The sequence below is a fragment of the Liolophura sinensis genome, chromosome 7 (assembly GCF_032854445.1).
Source record: "Liolophura sinensis isolate JHLJ2023 chromosome 7, CUHK_Ljap_v2, whole genome shotgun sequence".
Classification (NCBI taxonomy): domain Eukaryota; kingdom Metazoa; phylum Mollusca; class Polyplacophora; order Chitonida; family Chitonidae; genus Liolophura; species Liolophura sinensis.
In genome coordinates, this window is record NC_088301.1 from 41,261,342 (window position 1) to 41,278,580 (window position 17,239).

General features: G+C 40.4%; 1 protein-coding gene across 1 annotated transcript; it reads left to right on the plus strand.

Moving 5' to 3' along the window:
• The first annotated feature begins 22 nt into the window (after window positions 1–22).
• On the plus strand, window positions 23–17,087 carry LOC135471356 (high mobility group protein HMGI-C-like). Its single transcript, XM_064750563.1, has 8 exons — window positions 23–104; window positions 9,815–9,870; window positions 10,432–10,488; window positions 11,842–11,898; window positions 13,545–13,604; window positions 13,915–13,986; window positions 15,131–15,253; window positions 15,858–17,087. The coding sequence occupies exons 2-8, from the start codon at window positions 9,826–9,828 to the stop codon at window positions 15,858–15,860; spliced, it is 417 nt and encodes a 138-aa protein (XP_064606633.1). The 5' UTR covers window positions 23–104; window positions 9,815–9,825; the 3' UTR covers window positions 15,861–17,087.
• The last annotated feature ends 152 nt before the right edge of the window (window positions 17,088–17,239 follow it).

Sequence of the window (17,239 nt, forward strand, 5' to 3'; positions counted from 1 at the left end):
TGAAACGAGCGCCCTCTATCCGGTATTTTACAGCGTGGGTCGGGTGTTAGGCTTTGTTGATTTCCAAGGAAGAATTGGCTTTTGGCAAGGAAAGACGTAATTTGGTGAGCAAATGTGCCTACAGAAAATTACACAATTTAAGATAAATAGAACAAGTATATTATCAGTACATTTGCTTGTAATTTAGAAGGTTGCCTCGACATAATATTGGCTTTCATGCGTCTGTGCATGTTGCACAGAATAGCACAGTGAAACATTGGAAGTCACATTTTACACTGCAACAATGCAGGTACGATTTGTTGCTGAGCATGCTCCTCTCCATGGAAAGATATTAAATGTCTTGATCAGGTAAATTAATATGCATATGTACCAGTACCAACTCTGACCACTGTACACCCCAGTGGGGACAGTGTGTGGAAGTGGCTGGATGTTCATTAAGGCCATAAATTTTGTGCTTGTGGACACTTCTTGCTCCCATCCCACCCTGAGAGAGGGGGGATGAGATTTATTGTCCTACCCATCTGATTTCCAGAGGGGGGTGGGGGATAGAGACAAAAGTCTGTCTCTTTTCTCCCTGGACATCCCAAGAGTTAACCAGTGCACTTCCACAGCAGCCTTTATACCACAAACTATCCTCTCTATTTAGCTAAGAGTTTAGGCTTGGGGGCCTCAGAATGTTTGATTGGAAGCATGATTGGAAGATATGTTATTGGTTAAAGAACTTGAGCCATGTTGGATCATTATACATGTATTTTCAATATTTGTGTGCGACAAGTGGGTACATATATACATTTATCTTCACTTTGCTCCAAATCTCTTGTGTAAATGAATGCTTTAGCAGTTATTTATACTGTTGAACTGATGTTCATTTATCCGACTCAGTTTAGGATTCTTTTCACGTGGACATTTTATAGAAAAACACTGAGTATTACTCTGTTACTTCATAGCTGGTCTCCTGGTATTATTTGCGGAACTTATACTGCAGTTGTAAAGCATTCTGTAGCCCTTAATGGGCTTTCAGAAGTTATTTGCAAAACCATGAGGTCTTTATGTGCAGCTACATTTGATCAACTAGGCCTGTAAGCTAATCTCTACCTCAGGCATTGGTCAAAGGGTAATTTTCCACCCAATATCTGTCAGTCACTAACTCTAGAGCTGGACAAGGCCTGACTTAGAGCCTCTCCCTGGGTTTGTTTTGGTCACATGACAAAATGGCTGCCCCCATTGACTGTAGACAAACGGCTGTCATATGTCTATATCATCACGTCGCAAGTTTATTACTTTGTCTTTTACATATTAATACCCTCATTTATCCCCTGTAATCTGTTTAAGTTCCATATCGTAGCTTTATACAATAACATGTCCCTGGTATTTTGTATGTCTGTTATGTTGTATGTAATGACAATCCTCAGTTGTATATATTTTATAAGTAGGCCTACACATATGTACTTACTATGTGCATGATTGGATGAGACGCTGCTGACATATGCTACTTAAATTGTTTATGCAGGGACAACCAGTACTGTCCAACCATCTCTTGGTTATAATCTTGGTATAATAGCATATTTGGTTTGCAACACTGTTTGCTGATGTTATTTGATTTTATAAGTGATACATATTTTCTCAAGTTTGTTTTATCACAATATTTTTGTATGTGGTTAAAACTGGCTCTTTTCTCCCTGAACAGGAGTTAACAAGTGCACTTCCACAGCAGTCTTTATACCACTTACTGTCCTCCAGAGCACACAGGCCCGTCACTACAGATTAGGTCAGTTAAACTGGCATGTAGAACTGAGCATTCTTTCTACCTGTTCCCTTCTTTCCTTTTCTTTTCTTTCTACCAATAAACCTGTATTTAAGTGCAAGGCATTTTCAGTGAGTTGGTTTTGTTTCTTTCAAGCTGATTCTACTCAGGATTTGTTACTGCACACACTTGCCCAGATTACCTTGAGACAGTCTGGTGGTGTGCTTGCGCGCCCCTCTGATAGGTCAGTTGGAGCTTACTTATTTCTGTGGGAGTGCCATTCTGTCAATATCAGCTATTAATATTCTGCAACCCATTCCTTCTAGCAACAGAATATTATATTCACTTTTGTGAGTTGTGTTCTGTGCGTTCATTTCCTTTTTCAACACTCATTCCCTCTGCGGCCTCAGTCTCCATCTGCCAGTGTTACCCACGCCACCATGGCCATGAACGCATCTTCATCACCATCGCTGGAGAAGATTCAGGACAGCAACGATTTTGACCTGTCCAGGTCCATCGCTGTAGACAACCTCCCAGAGACTACCCACAATGTGGATTTAAAAAGATCATTAGGTGTAAGCCACGGCGTAATCTCCAAGGTTTTAGGCCTCCCTGGTCATCCGGAGAGATTTGCCGTGGGTTTTGCAAACTCCTTGCAGACGCCTCTGCATTTGAAAGTGCTTCACATTCAGCCCCTGTCGAACCACTCGACGACCCCACCCCAGTCAATGACAGTGTGGATATAGAGGGAATACACTGCCGAGAAACATACCCTAGACTTCAGCAATGTCTGCCCCACCTATACATTGGGAAAGGTCATTTTCGAACTTCTACAGGACGAAGGAAGCTTCCCTATGAAGAGTGGAGAATGCTTATATGACGAGTGGTGTACACACTTGCAGCTGGTCTTTCGTGACGACATCTTGTCAGCCAAAGGCTAGTGGCAGAAGCTACTCAGTGATTTGAGTTCTCTGGCACTTAATATTGCGGGGCTTCTGTGGCTTAGTTGGTTAGCGCGCTATCGCAGCGCAATGACCCAGGAGTCTCTCACCAATGCTTTCGCTGTGATTTCAAGTCCAGCTCATGCTGGCTTCCTCTCAGGCCGTATGTGGGAAGGTCTGCAGCAACCTGCAGATGGTTGTGGGTTTCCCTGGGGCTCTGCCTGGTTTCCTCCCACCATAATGCTGGGCGCCGTCGTAAAAGTGAAATATTCTTGAGCATGGCGTAAAACACCAATCAAATAAATAAATAAATAACTTAATATTGCCTTGCAGAGTGCCGAGGAAGTGTTAGAGCATCTGAGGGGAGACTTTGACACGTCCACAGACAGAGTTGTCTCCCTTCAGGAGTTTTTCACTAATGCCCATAAGCTAAAGGAGAAGCCTTCCGAATACTTGGTGAGGCTGGAGCTCGAGCTATGCAAGGTTCTGGAGAGAGGGCGGTTATCGGCAGACAAGGTGGACAGCACCAGGCTCCAGGTACAAAATATGCCGCTAGCCAGATTTCTCAAAGGATCATCACCGTCGTTTCTGTGCTTCGTTCTGTACTCATGCTAGTGAAAGAAGTAGAAGACGATAACAAGTTTGCTGCTTGAGCCCTGACTCCTCTCCAAAGCGCCTTGCCTGTCATGGATGACTCTGGGCTGAAGGAGCTGAGCACTCAGATACAGGCTATACACTCTTTGGTAAGCCAATCCCAACCAGAAACACTTACTGGGCAGCTTCTGCGCAGCTGCAAAAAGGTGGAAAAAAGAAGCAGACAAAGTTTCAGCAGTTTTGTCATAATTGTGGCAAATGGGACCACCTGTCAAAACACCAAAAACCCAGTGCTTGTCTTCTCAAGAGTCAAGGAAAGGGATGAATTTCTGCAAAAAAATCAGCTGAAAGGTGTGTCCCAAAACGATGGTCGCTATAGAGATACAAGGATATTTTTCTTATCCAAATGTCTCTGTTTCCGGCTTAAAGGATATTCATATGTCTGTGTCAGGTTCAGCAAATCTTCCAGATTGGAGATGACGTCACTGGAGATCATTGGAGACAGAGTCAAGTTAGAAGCCATAAACAATTCTTGAAAAACTTTGACTTTGTCTTCAGATAACATTCTGGCTGAATGTCATGGGAGCTGTGTTGGCGGAATGGAAGGAGGCATGCAAGACCTTGAAACATTCAGATATGTGGTTTGGCCAGCGTGTGATGCTGAGACATCAGTGGAAGATGTCCACTGTAAAGCCCTAATAGATACTGGGTCACAGGTAACAACTGTATGTCGCTCTTTCTATTCCAGACATTGGTCACATTTGCTCCTAGAGTCTTTCAAGGAGACTTTATTAAAGGTAAATGTGGCACGGGGACAAAGTGTGGCATATGATGGCTTCATTCGTTTAAAAGTCACACTGCCTGATGATGTCCTTGGGTCCTCTGGAGAAGTTCACACTCTAGCTTTGGTGTGGGACGACACTTCCTTTTTCTCATCTATTACTGTGATCATTGGTACAAATATGGTCAATGCTTCACGGAGAAACATGGAAAGAATGGGAAGAAGTCACCCTGCTGTCTATTTCCTGTCTGTGGGGAAGTAGCCCCCATACCAAGTAGTATAGTCCCTGATGGGTCTGGTAGGTAAGGTTCGGTGAGACTAATGGGCCGAAACCCTGTTCATGTGCCAGCTGGAGAAATGGTAGAGTCAAAAGGCATAGCCCACAAAGTCAGTATTCCCTCCACTGCTCAAACAGTTGTGGTGCAAGAGTCTGAAAACTATTCCATTGGTGCACAATACCTCCAGAACTGTGTTTCGTCAAGCCTAAGAAAGTGGTAGCTGATTTGTACCTTCCCTAGTTTGTGGTACCACTAAATTGGATAACCGACAAACTCCAGAAGAAACAGACACAGCTAAGGTGAATGCTTATGTGGCAGACCGTTTTGCACTTCAGGTAGAGAAGGATATAACCTCCCCAGAGGAACTTTTACACAGTACCTATGGATCCTGTGTCAGCCCAGTATACAGCATTTGTATGCACTTTCGGTCTGTTTGAATGCAGTAGGATGAGCATGGGACCTGTAAACAGCCCACTGAATTTTCAACGCCTTATGGAATGCTGTGTCAGAGATATGAATTTAAAGGAACTGGTTGTTTATATGGATGACCTTATCATTTTCTTTCCAGATCATCTGTTCCAGACCTGATGGAGATTGCGGAAATCTGGTCTAAGCCCCAAGAAATGCAAATTTTTCCAGATCAAAGTTACTCATCTGGGACACGTTTTCTCCAAGGATGGCATAGCACCCGACCCAAAAGATCAAGGCTGTAACAGATTGGCCAGTCCCATCTAATCTTGGTGAGCTCGAGTTTCTTGGGAGTTGCAGGATATTACCAAAGGTTTGTGAAGGATTTCAGTAGACAGTCAAAGCCACTGAACTCACTCACATCTGGCTATGTCCCGTGCAAAACCCTTAAGAAACTCAGCAAAGTACCAAGAAAGGGAGACATCACTCTGAAAACACCTCTTGGGGACAAGTGGACTAATGATTGCCAATAAGCTTTTGAGGTCTTAAAAGCCCGACTAACCACAGCTCCTGTGTACCTAGATCTAGCGTCCCTTTTTGAACTTCACATGGACACAAGTGGCGCAGGTCTGGGGGTTGTGTTATGCCAACAACAGGGATCTGATCTCAGAGTTGTAGCGTGTGCCAGCCGAGGTCTATCCAAGAGCGAGGCGATTTTACCCTGCTCACAAGTGTGAATTCTTATCAGTGAAATGGGTGGTGACTGACAAGTTTCTCAGGTATCTGTACGGTAATAAGTTTACTGTGGTGACTGACAATAAGCCGCTTGTGTATGTGCTAAAGTCTGCTAAACTTGACACAACAGGTCACTGATGGTTGGCTGCCTTAGTGGCCTTCGATATGGACCATGGACCAACATCACAGACACAGACACAGATGCACTGAGTCGTCTCCCTTATGGTCCAGTTATAGAGGATGAGTGCTACACTCGAGAATTAGAGCGCGTTGACCGGCTTATCGAAAGAAGCAAAGCCCGCACCAGTGATACTTCAAAGACAGTTGAGTGCTCATCTCAATGTATCAAGGCTATGGTTCAGAACCTTGGCGTAATGACGGGACAAGTCAACAACATAAGTCAGTATCACCAACAGCAACTGGAGTGACACTGGCCGCTTCCTCACACCTCACTGAGAGACAGCCTGCTTGGGTTGAAGCCTTGTCGTGCTCTGAGGCAGCTGTATGTGACACACTGGCAACACCCCAGACAGCAGGTGACCAGTCAGTGGATCGACCAAGGAGGATTTAGCGAAAACAGGAGAAGAAATGTCAGTTTATATGAGGGAGATGTCAAAGCTGTGTTTAAAGGGTGAAGTGCTATGCAGGATGGTGACTGACAACAAAGGTATTGATTGCCAACAGCTCGTGGTTCCACAGAGCCATCGCAACAAGGCTGTGTAACAAGGCTCAACAGTGCTTTTTCTGGCCATTTATGTATGCGACAGCAGTGCCCATGAAGGACCAAAAACCCACAACACTTGCTAAGGCACTTTGGGAGCACTTGATTTGTCATTATGGCTATCCACGCCACCTAGATCAGGGTCAGGATTTCGAGTCGAAAGTTATTTGAAAACTTGGCAAAATGTCAGGAATCAAGAAGATTTGAACATCCCCCTACAACCCTTGGTGTAATGGGGTGACCAAGCAATTAAACTGAACCCTCTTGGATATGTTGGGCACACTTAATCACAGCCAGAAAAAGGATTGGCGAAAATATGTACACGCCTACAACAGGGTATTCGCAGTACTACTTGATGTTTGGGTGACATGCCAGTCTACTTGTTGACGTGTTCTTTACCGATCCTGACAAAAGGTACCCCAGGGGGCCTCAACAATATGTCGCCGACCTTAGGAGCAAACTGAGGTTTGCATTAAAGGTAGCCCAAGACTGTGCCTTAAAAAACAAAAACTACTACAACAAGAAGGCGCAGGCTATTATACTTGAGTAGGGAGACAGAGTTCTGGTTAAGAACATTGGTGTGAGGGGTAAGCATAAGATTACTGACAGGTGGAAATCAAGGGTCTTTGTTGTTGAACGACAGCATGCTGACCTCAGTGTCTACGTGGTTAGACCGGAAAATGGATATGGCCCCTCAAGGACTTACCACCGAAATCTATTGCTACCTATTGTCTCTTTGCCACTTGAGGTCGAAAGTGATGCTGCAGCCCAGCCATTACCTCGAAAACCAGTAACCAGGTCTCAGAGGAGGGATGTGCTAGATACAGATGTTCAGGATGTCCATACATCAGATGATGAAGATCTGTATATAGCATCTGTTATTTGCCCTCAAAGAAAGCCTACCTCCCCTCTTAACCCCCAGGCACCAGAGTTTCAGCCGAGTGTCACGCCAAAACTTGGACAGCTGACTGGGGGAGGAAATAACCTAAGTTTGACTGATGCCACTGTTGTGGACTTTAGTAATCTAACCGGTGAGGATACCGTCATGACAACTCTGCCAACGGTCCCTCTCAGTGACAAAAATATCCCTGCAGTCAGATGGTACTCCAGCATTTCAGTCTGACAGAGGTGACAAAGAAGAACCACCAGCAGCACAGCCAAGGTGCTTAGCGCGCACAGTTTGCTTTTGTCCCATGTGTGGCATATAGTAAAGTCGTATGGGTATAGTAATATTAGGTATATTGTAGTTTCACATTACACACACTTGTGTACCTGTAAATATCTACCTGACATTTATATTTGTCATTTTATATTTCATATTTTATCTGTGATTTGTGGACGGTAAATTGTGATGCATTTATCTTATTGTCCCTTTTTTCCTGGTGTCTGGCACAGGTGTCTTTCAGATCATGGAGTCCCTTCAGCTCGAAGTCAACAGCCTACACCTTTAACTGGAAGTGGTCAGGGGGGAGCGTGATCTGTACAGATCTCAAAGGGATGAGCTTTTGAGACATCTGAAGAGGATGAGGGAACAAGATGACACCTCAGTGAAAGCCATAGTGCTAAAGAACCTGTCTGACCAGACCAAGACCCCTTTGCAGCCTCACAACGGTGGCTCTGGCCAATATGTACCACGGGCTACCATTGACTCTGAAACAGATCAGCCACAGTATGACGCATCGATGGTGGTCTCTGACCTGGGACAGACGCTAACAGTAAGCCATCAAAGATGGTATGGAGCGTAGCTGTTTGTCCCACGACACACGAAGATAAGACACGCAAGGATGGGCTCAACCGTGCCTTGCTGGATCAGGGCCAAGAAATTGGGCCAGATGTGCAAGTGTTCACACACTTAAAGCGTGAATGAAGTTGCTTGACATCCAACTGCCACCCATTTCTCAACCCTGATCATTTCGGACTCAGTGCTTCGATGGTTAGACCCAGCATTTCATCAGACCATGTCAGGCCAGTTTGAGTGACCTAATCTAGAGTGAGGGGCCTGCGTGCTCTGTACATCAGGAATAACCTAAATAGAGAGGATAGTAAGTGGTATAAAGGCTGCTGTGGAAGTGCATGTTAACTCTTCTCTGATGCTCAGGGAGGAAAGAGGCAGACTTTTGTCTCTAATCCACAGGTAATCCACCCAGATGGGTAGGGCAATAAATCTCATCCCCAATCTCTCAGGGTGGGATGGGAGCAAGGAGCACAAAATTTATGGCCTTAGTGAACATCCAACCACTCTCACACACTGTCCCCACGGGGATGTACAGTGGCCAGAGTTGGTACTTGGCTTTACACATATATCACGTAACCTGGAAGCCTTTAAACAATATTTTCCTTTTCAGAGAAAGGACTACACTACATCTAGTTCACTCAGTGACAGTGACAGTGACATGGTCTTTGCTGTGATACATTATATATCGGTATTGTCTTCAGACTTTGGTAACATGGCACACATATTATATAGCACACCTGCATGCATAGAAAGAAAAGCAACATTTTGGGATTCGATATAGGTTCCATGTTTTGATCACCACTGCAATTTACCCTGCAAATGAATTATTACAGTTTACAGGTTACAGTTTTCTTATTTGTCTTATCTGTTCTTTGTGGTCTTTTTATTGTTGAGAAGTGAATATTGTAGCATATTAGTAATAATATCAATCAACTAGACCAGCTGGAGTACTGTCATTCACAATCCATCATTAAAAATAGGAACAGAAAACTGTAACAAATTAAAAGTGCATTTTTAGAAAGTGGAAATTGCAGGCTTGTACCATGACAGAAAACTTGATAACCAGCAGATTTCTTGATTATAGGGTTAACAAATTTCAGAAGTGTTGATTGTTACCTGTATTTATTTTGAGGCATATCTGCGGAACACTCACGCATAAAAATGGATGGGGTACTGCGAAACATACATGGAAGGCAGACTGATTTATCTTACGATTTCATTTCATAATTGTTGAGTACATGCATGTCAAACTGACAGATCTAAAGTGAAGTTACAGTTCTTCCTTGAATGTGTTGCTCCTGCTGGTTAAGTCGTGTGGCTCTCTAGATTTCCACTGAAGTCGAATACTGCTTGTATTTTATGCTATAGAATAATGCTATTGGTGTTGTCATATCTGCTGCAAGTGTAAGGATATTCAATTGACAACATTTCCAGTCAGTCATTTTACACCAACCTGCTTGAATGTACAAGACGTGAACAGTACCTTGACAGTTACAAATACAAACCCAAGTCCATCGGCAACAGGCCTTCTGATCTTTGTATTAGGGGAATTATCAGATATTCACTAGCAAGTACATTCCCATCATACTGGCATCACAAGGTCAAAATCTAACTGTGTGTCTTCTTGATTTGAGACAGGCTTTCAGTGGTCTGCGGCAGTGAGGGGAGCATAACCTTAAAAGTGATAGGCTCACAAATTTTAAAATAAATATTGGGGTTGGACATAATTAATACTCACAAGGTAGATAAAGAAACAAAAACGTACAATTGGAAAGAAAATTCAGTCTGGCCCAGCACCCTGTATGGTAGATGTACCAGTCTATGGCTGATAACTAATTTCTGTACATTTTAATTGACTGATAACTCTTCATTTTCAGATACACCCATAATGCCCGCAAGGAAAGGTAAACGTGCTGCAGAAGCCCCAGCTGCTGTAAGTAAAAAGAATGAACACTGTTACTGTTCATCTTATTTTATAGGCATGACATAATGACTGGTTCAGAATATTGAATATGTACATGTACACTGTACAGGTGTAGCTTGTGCCATGCCCCAAGCCTCGAAGTCCAAATACAATGTAAATGTAAATGTTAGGGGTGGCATCTCAAAAACTACTGCATGTATTGAGCTTGGGGTTTACAATACACATATGTAAGGCACAATCAATTTTAGAACACAAAGGGGCAGATTCATAGATGATGCCCTGTGTGCATATTAGTTAAATTAAATTACAAAATTTGTGCCATGCCCCATCAGTTGATGTCAAGTTAAATGTTATGGGTGGTATCTCAAAAAGTACAGCATGTATTGAGTTTAGGTCAGATCAGAGACTATGACTGATAAAGGTACATGTATATCTGCATTCTTTATTGTATATTAATGTAAGTTTGAGAGCAGAGCAGGAAAACTGAACACAAAGAGTGAAATCTGATGTTCGTCCAGTATCTCTTTTTTTGTAAATAATTTTTACTTTCTCTTGTATGTATTTCTCTAGGAAGCACCAAGCGCAAAAGCAACGAAAGCAGACATGCCCAGTGGAGCTTCAGAAGGTGTAAGTTGTGCCTTAGTTTGTGTAAAGCATGTTCTTGCAAAGAATTTTTATAATGCAGGCATGTTTTTGTTCAGTGTTTGATGAAAAATGTTGTGGGATAAGCACACACCATGAGTGGTTGGGGTGACCTGGTTAGAGAGAGATCCAGGTAAAATTTTGTTATCCTGTTTTTGATCATACTTGTTGTGTAAGACTTCAGATTAGTAATTTTGATACATGTATTTGAATCTCAACCTGAAAGCGTAAGTCAGATATAGGTAATCTTACTGTTGGTTGGCCCATAAGTGCCTTGCCCATGCATTAAAACAATTTGTGACATCACCTTTCCTAATCTGCACACACAGTTTATGCAGAGATTCCTGATTTTGTAGGCATGAGGTATGTCAGAAAACATTTTCCTTCCAATATTAAAGTTCTTGTGGAGATTAGATTGAGCAGTGTAGGTTTTGTGTACAAATCCACTGTGTTTTGGGGATATTTTGAAAACTACATGTATGAAGAACAAGGCTGGACATGGTCATACCTCACACAGGCGTCATAAAGAAAAAATATATACATATCCACAACACTCAAAAATAAATTATTTGTCAAGCTTTTGTAACATAATTTCATCGTGATTTCATTGTATTTCTGTGCGAAAATTGAGGCAAGTTGACCGACTGCCTATGTACATGTGGCAGCATGTTTACAGGTGTAGTCGTGCTCAGGTGTGTTAGAAAGTATTTTATTTTGAATTTTGTTTGAAGGCTGTGCAAGAGAAGATCATCAAAAGTGTTTGCCTTGTTTTTCACAAGTATTCCACCTTGTTTTTTCAAGAAACATGCTCGGTTTGTGTGTCAGCATGTCAAAGCCGTGCCCTCTAAAAAGATTTGTAACATCACCGTTGCCTCACATGCACGAAAATACTTGACATTAAACTTTTTTGTGTGCTCAGCAATACACACATCCAGCAAGTATGATTGTGTACAAAATCAGGCTGATATAAATACATACATACAGAGATTACTTGTTTTATAGTTAGATACTGTGGCAGTGTGGGTCATTACAACACAGTGTCTTTAACATATTATTATTTCATTGTGACGGCATTATATGTTGGCATTGTATTTAAAGCAGGGTTAGATCCAAAAGCAACAAACATACCCTGTTTGCTCAACTAAATGTTATAAAATATTACTTTTTGTGCTGAAAATTACCTCCCCCAGTAAGATATGAATCTACTTTTAAATCAATCCCCCAAACACCTTTCTAAAAATAAATAAATACTCTGAGAATGTGGAAAAATTAACATCTCAGTCATGAACAAATGGACTGTCCTTGATACTTATTTTATAATGTGTTTTACCATTTTAGACACCAGCCAAACGTGGTCGTGGAAGGCCAAGGCTTCCAGAAAGTGCCAAGAAAACTGTAAGAAGCTTGTGTGTTTGTGGTTTTTTTTTTTTTTTTTTTCATCTTTGGACAGCAGCCTTGCCTTGTAACTCTCACTAAATACTATAAAGTACTTATTATTCGCTGAAATTTATTTTTGCTGATGTTCTCCAAAACTATGTTCGCGGGAATTAATTTTCGCGTATTTAAGAGAATACTGGTCTTAAAATCTTAAAATTTTCCACGATATAATATCTCCAAAATTATTCAAGCCTGTAGAACTCTGATCATCATGGGTGGCTTTTATCCTCCTTTGTTTCCTGCTGAGTCGCTAATCCTCTTGATCTGGATCAGAGATTAAAACAATGGGGGATGGATTATCACTACATGAGAAGATTAGTTTCGCACCTACCATGAGCAGTACTGAAACCAGTGTAAAAATTTCTTTTCGAATCATTGATCTTTAAACACCTGACAAAGTGACCTGTCACCTTTTGAGCAGTTCAAGGTGAAACATACGAATTCATCATTGTTGGTGCAACTCACTCATTCTTTATCAAGCAACACGGTAAGTTTTGCATTGTTTTCAGTTTTTAATCATGCCCTGAACCAGGTCAGAAACCGCAAATATTGCTGTAGCTTTCAAACGGCGATTGTGTTGTTGTACACACTTCACAGTTTGTTAGAAGCTCACTCATTGGACCATGGGAGAGACTCAGCCAATGGGATAGCATGTATCAGAGCGACATTCATTAGAAGCCAGCACGTGCTGGTATCTACTTTTCCTTCACTTCACAGGCATAGTGAAGATTGATCAAACTAAAGAAGTATGAACTCCCACTTTGTTTTATACCCACCAAGCCTTAGCACCAGACTTTGTATATATTTAAATTATAATATCCCTTCCCTGCTGTTAATAAAATTAGCTGGCCAGTCGGGCTTTCTTAGCGCAACTCCCGTTACCCAGGCAAAGATTTCACTTCATTATTACTACTACCTGTTGTATATGATTCAATATTGGATATTTTCTTTGTGTGAATTAATTTTCACGGTAGATTATTGACTGCAAAATCTGTGAAAAGTTCCATGCGAAAATTAAGTACTTCACAGTAGTTTGATACAAAAGACTAAACGTTCACACCTGCAAAATGCTTCTTGTTATTTTTCTGAGTTATTATATCAGGCTTGCTAAACAAAACATGAACGCCTTGCGCAATGGTTCGACAATGTTATTTTAGGAAGTGGTTGTACATGGTCAGTGTTATGGTCATTTGTGATTACCTGCATTCTATTGCTAAACATTGGCCAAACTTTCTTCACTCTTTGTGACCTGGGACCACTTGTGTAAAATTTCCTCTTCGTGGATTCATCCAGTTTGCAAAGCATTTTTGTTTCATTCTTACACCAATGGACTGAAAAATCCTTTACAGAATTTGTACTTGAATGAAGTAAGACCTTGTCTCCTCGTAAAATATGCACTTTATAACACAGTTTCTTGAAAACATAGCATATGGATGTACATCAGCTTTTATGTTCCATTCCATGTTTTTTTTTCTCCATTTCATCCCTGCGTAAAGAAGAATTTTGACTTGCTTTACTGGACTGGTGTCAGCAAGGGAATCACAGTATTCTTATGGCTGTGGTCTTTAGTTAATATAATTGTCTCTCTTTTTTTTTTCTGGCAGAAACCATATGTTGCCTCAGGAAAACCACGTGGACGGCCAAAAAAGATTGAAAGTGCAAAAGTAAGTAAATGCTCTTTCATGACTGAAATTATCATGCTTATGGGGCTTGTCCTAATATCGAAACATTTGTATGCTCAAAAACCAACTCTGGAATATAGTGATTGAATAAGCGTATTAAAATGAACATGTTTCTAGTACATTTGCTTCTTGCCCTTTGTACTTGATGTGCCACAGATACTCTGCAGTCTGTACCGTAAAAAAAACAGATTGTAGACAGTGACATTTGCAGGAGTAAAACCTACATGTAAACTGAGAAGAATGTAGAATTTAGAGAGAATAATGTTACATTGAACTATTTTGCTTTTTTCAGGCATCCACAACAAAGACGGCAGCTAAACCTAGCAGAAAAACCCCAGTGAAGACAGCTAAACCCACCAAAAAGGTAGCATGATACAAAGCCGGCAAAGTGTGACCTTTTTAGCTCCCCTGAACAAAGTACCCTGAGTGTCGGCATCGGCGTCCAATAACAGGGAAAGCAATGTTAAACAAAATGTTAGTGGTGGTATCTTAAAAAGTACTGCAGGTATTGAGATCAGTGTTAGCACACATGTAGAGTACAATAATACGAGGGCAATATTCCATCGTTGATACGGTGTTTACGATATATTAAATATCGTAAATTATGGAATTCCTGACTTAGTTTATTGCATATTAAAATGCTAAACAAAATGTTACGGTTGGTATCTCAATAAATATTGCATTTGTCAAGCTCAGGGTTTCCACATGTGTAGTGGTTAATATTCTTGAGTACGGCGGAAAACACCAATCAAATAAATAAATAAAATAAAGTAAATGTTAAGAGTGGTATCTCAAAAAGTGCAGCATGGGATGACCTGAAGTTTTACATGCATATATATCACAGTGACACAAGGTGTGAACGATGCTCTGTGCATATTAATTATCATAAAATTGTGAAATTCACGATCTCAGTAGTTCATGTATTGAGCTGAAGTTTTGCATTCATCTGTCTCCTGCAGGCAAGCTCTTTGGTAAACTTAGAATTGGTAACAAGTCATCATGCATGTGGTTATGTACAGATGTGTTAAACACACATAAACTAGATTATTATAGATGAATGGGGGAATGCCAGTTTGGCTCAGTACTGCATTTCGTCATCCACATTATAGATACCTGAACGGATGAGGTGTTCTAGGCAATGCACTGTCACCATGGCTGTAGATTTGGGTAGATACACACCAAATTACCTCCCTTTGACACATTGACAGAAGTGTGCTAGTAACTGTTTACTATTGGTTGTAAATGTTCACTGTTTAAGCTAATAATAAAGAAATGAAAAAAACATTGCTGAACATTTATACTGGAGGAATATTTGCTTCTTTTTTCCCGCCCATTTATGTATATTTCCTTTTGATTTTTAATACCAGAAGCCAGGTGAAAATCTGGTCCAAACCAGATTTTAGTAGATTCCATTCTGAGATGACCAGATGGTGGCTGATACTTGTTGTTTATCGTTAATATTTATCAGTATAACACATTAACACCACTGATTTCATTCATTATTTTAGGCCCAGGCCAAACCAAAGGCTTCAGGCAGCAAAGGACGTGGTAGGCCACGAAAAAATCCGCAGCCTGTGACGGAGTCCGCAGAAGAGGCATCTGCCGAAACAAAGTCAGACAGCGAAGAACAGGTACTACAATTGTTCAATGAAGCTGTGAGATTAAATGTATTAAAGGTTAATGAGGGTATGAAATGTAAAGGTTGGAAGTACATGTAATTTGGCTAAGGTGCATCCAATAGCTTTATTTATTTATTTGATTGGTGTTTTATGTCGTACTTAAGAATATTTTACTTATATGACGGCAGTCGTCATTATGGTGGTAGGAAAATGAGCAGAGCATGGGGTAAACCCACGACCATCCACAGTTTGCTTGCAGAACTTCCCACGTACTGCCGAAGATGATCCAAGAGCTTTGATATGTTGTTAATAGAGAAGACATGATATTTGTACATAAAAATACATACATTAGGTTGGTATATGGCAGCTGCTGTTTTTTTTTTTTTTTTTTATGTTCATTTAATACCATAGGGCTAGTATCATGAAATCCATTTTGACTGAGGTGCTCTTGTTTGTATTGTTATCACCTAAGTCATCCCAAATGACTGTTGGCCGTTACTAAATTAAACTTTTTACCTGATTATTGTGAATTGTTAAGGGGTATTCTCTTGAAAATTTTGACCTGGAAAAAACCCTTTCATTTTAATGTCTTATGTTTGTTTTGTTTTGTTTTCAGTGAGATATGAAATCTGAGCAGATGACCCTGTGGAAAAAGCCAGATGTTGAACTTCTGATTCAACTTAAATGACCACTGATGAAAGTCCTTTGTCATTGTATGCAAACCCCGTGTGTAGATTAAAGACAATTCGATGTGTGTTGTGTTAAAATGGAAGGATTTAAATATGTTGACATGTATGGATGAATTTGTGCATTTCAAATTTTAGTTCAATGCCCAAAAAAAAAAAAAAAAATGAAACATGTTTTGAAGAATTTTATCAAAGTGAATTGTTCCATTCCTGTTTTATCATAAGCATATGCATTACATGGGAATTTTTCTGTATGTCTAAACTGTCATGGCATATGATGTGAACTTCAGGCACCATTTGTAAAATTTGTGAAATGGCAGTGGGGATTTCTGAGGCTTTTATATCAAAGAACTCTTTTGAATAGTATGTATAGTACTATGCTTATAACCACTGTAAAATTTGCCCAGGATTTAACACCTGTATAATAACAACAGCACTCCTCCTGTTTGAGTGTATTCTTTTTTTTCCTTTTTCATTTTTCACCTAACTACATACCAACAGACCATTAATATTAACATTTTCTAAAATGAACATTGTTAGTTACTTGTTGAAGTTAACTTCATACAAATTGGTTACATTTTGTCTTCATTGTTGTGTCATGTGACTGAGACACACAGCACTGGTGAGAGATCTGTGTGTATTGTGAGCGTCTTTTTGTTACACTACATATTATTTACCATTCAGAGGAATATTTACATTTCAAATGCCATGTAGACAGGCTTTAGTCAGTATTATTTTAACTCGGTTGTTGTTGCTTGACATTGGCAGATTACTTTAGATTCTGTGCAATTTTAAAGTGTCACAAAAGCAGGACTTTGCTTAAAGAAGTTTTAAGGCACAGGAGTCCATTTATTTCTCAGTTTTTTGTTATGTATGTTAGAGCTTTACATTATACAGTGTATTTGTGCTTGTGTATGTCACTTTCATTTTAAGTTTATCACCCCCGGTGAGTCGGTGGACTGCCAGAACAAGAGGTGCACAACTGACTGCAGTAATACTCAATGATACAATACTACTGCTGTCAAAGTTAATCAAAATTTTAAAGACTTTGCTACATGTACATGTATTTCTGTTGTTATGTCTTCCCATTTTATTCATCATTTTTTTTTAGATCTGTCTCCATGTCTGAAAATAAATGTAGTCTCAGTCTTTTAATTTTATACAGATGTCTTTTTAAAGTTTTTTAATTCAGTTTAGACATTGGTGTTTAACTAACTGGCCGTATGTATCATGTCTGGCCAATTGGGGACATTGTGTTCCCCTGCTAACTGACTGGCCATGTGTATCATTTCTGGCTAAGTGGGGAGGTTGT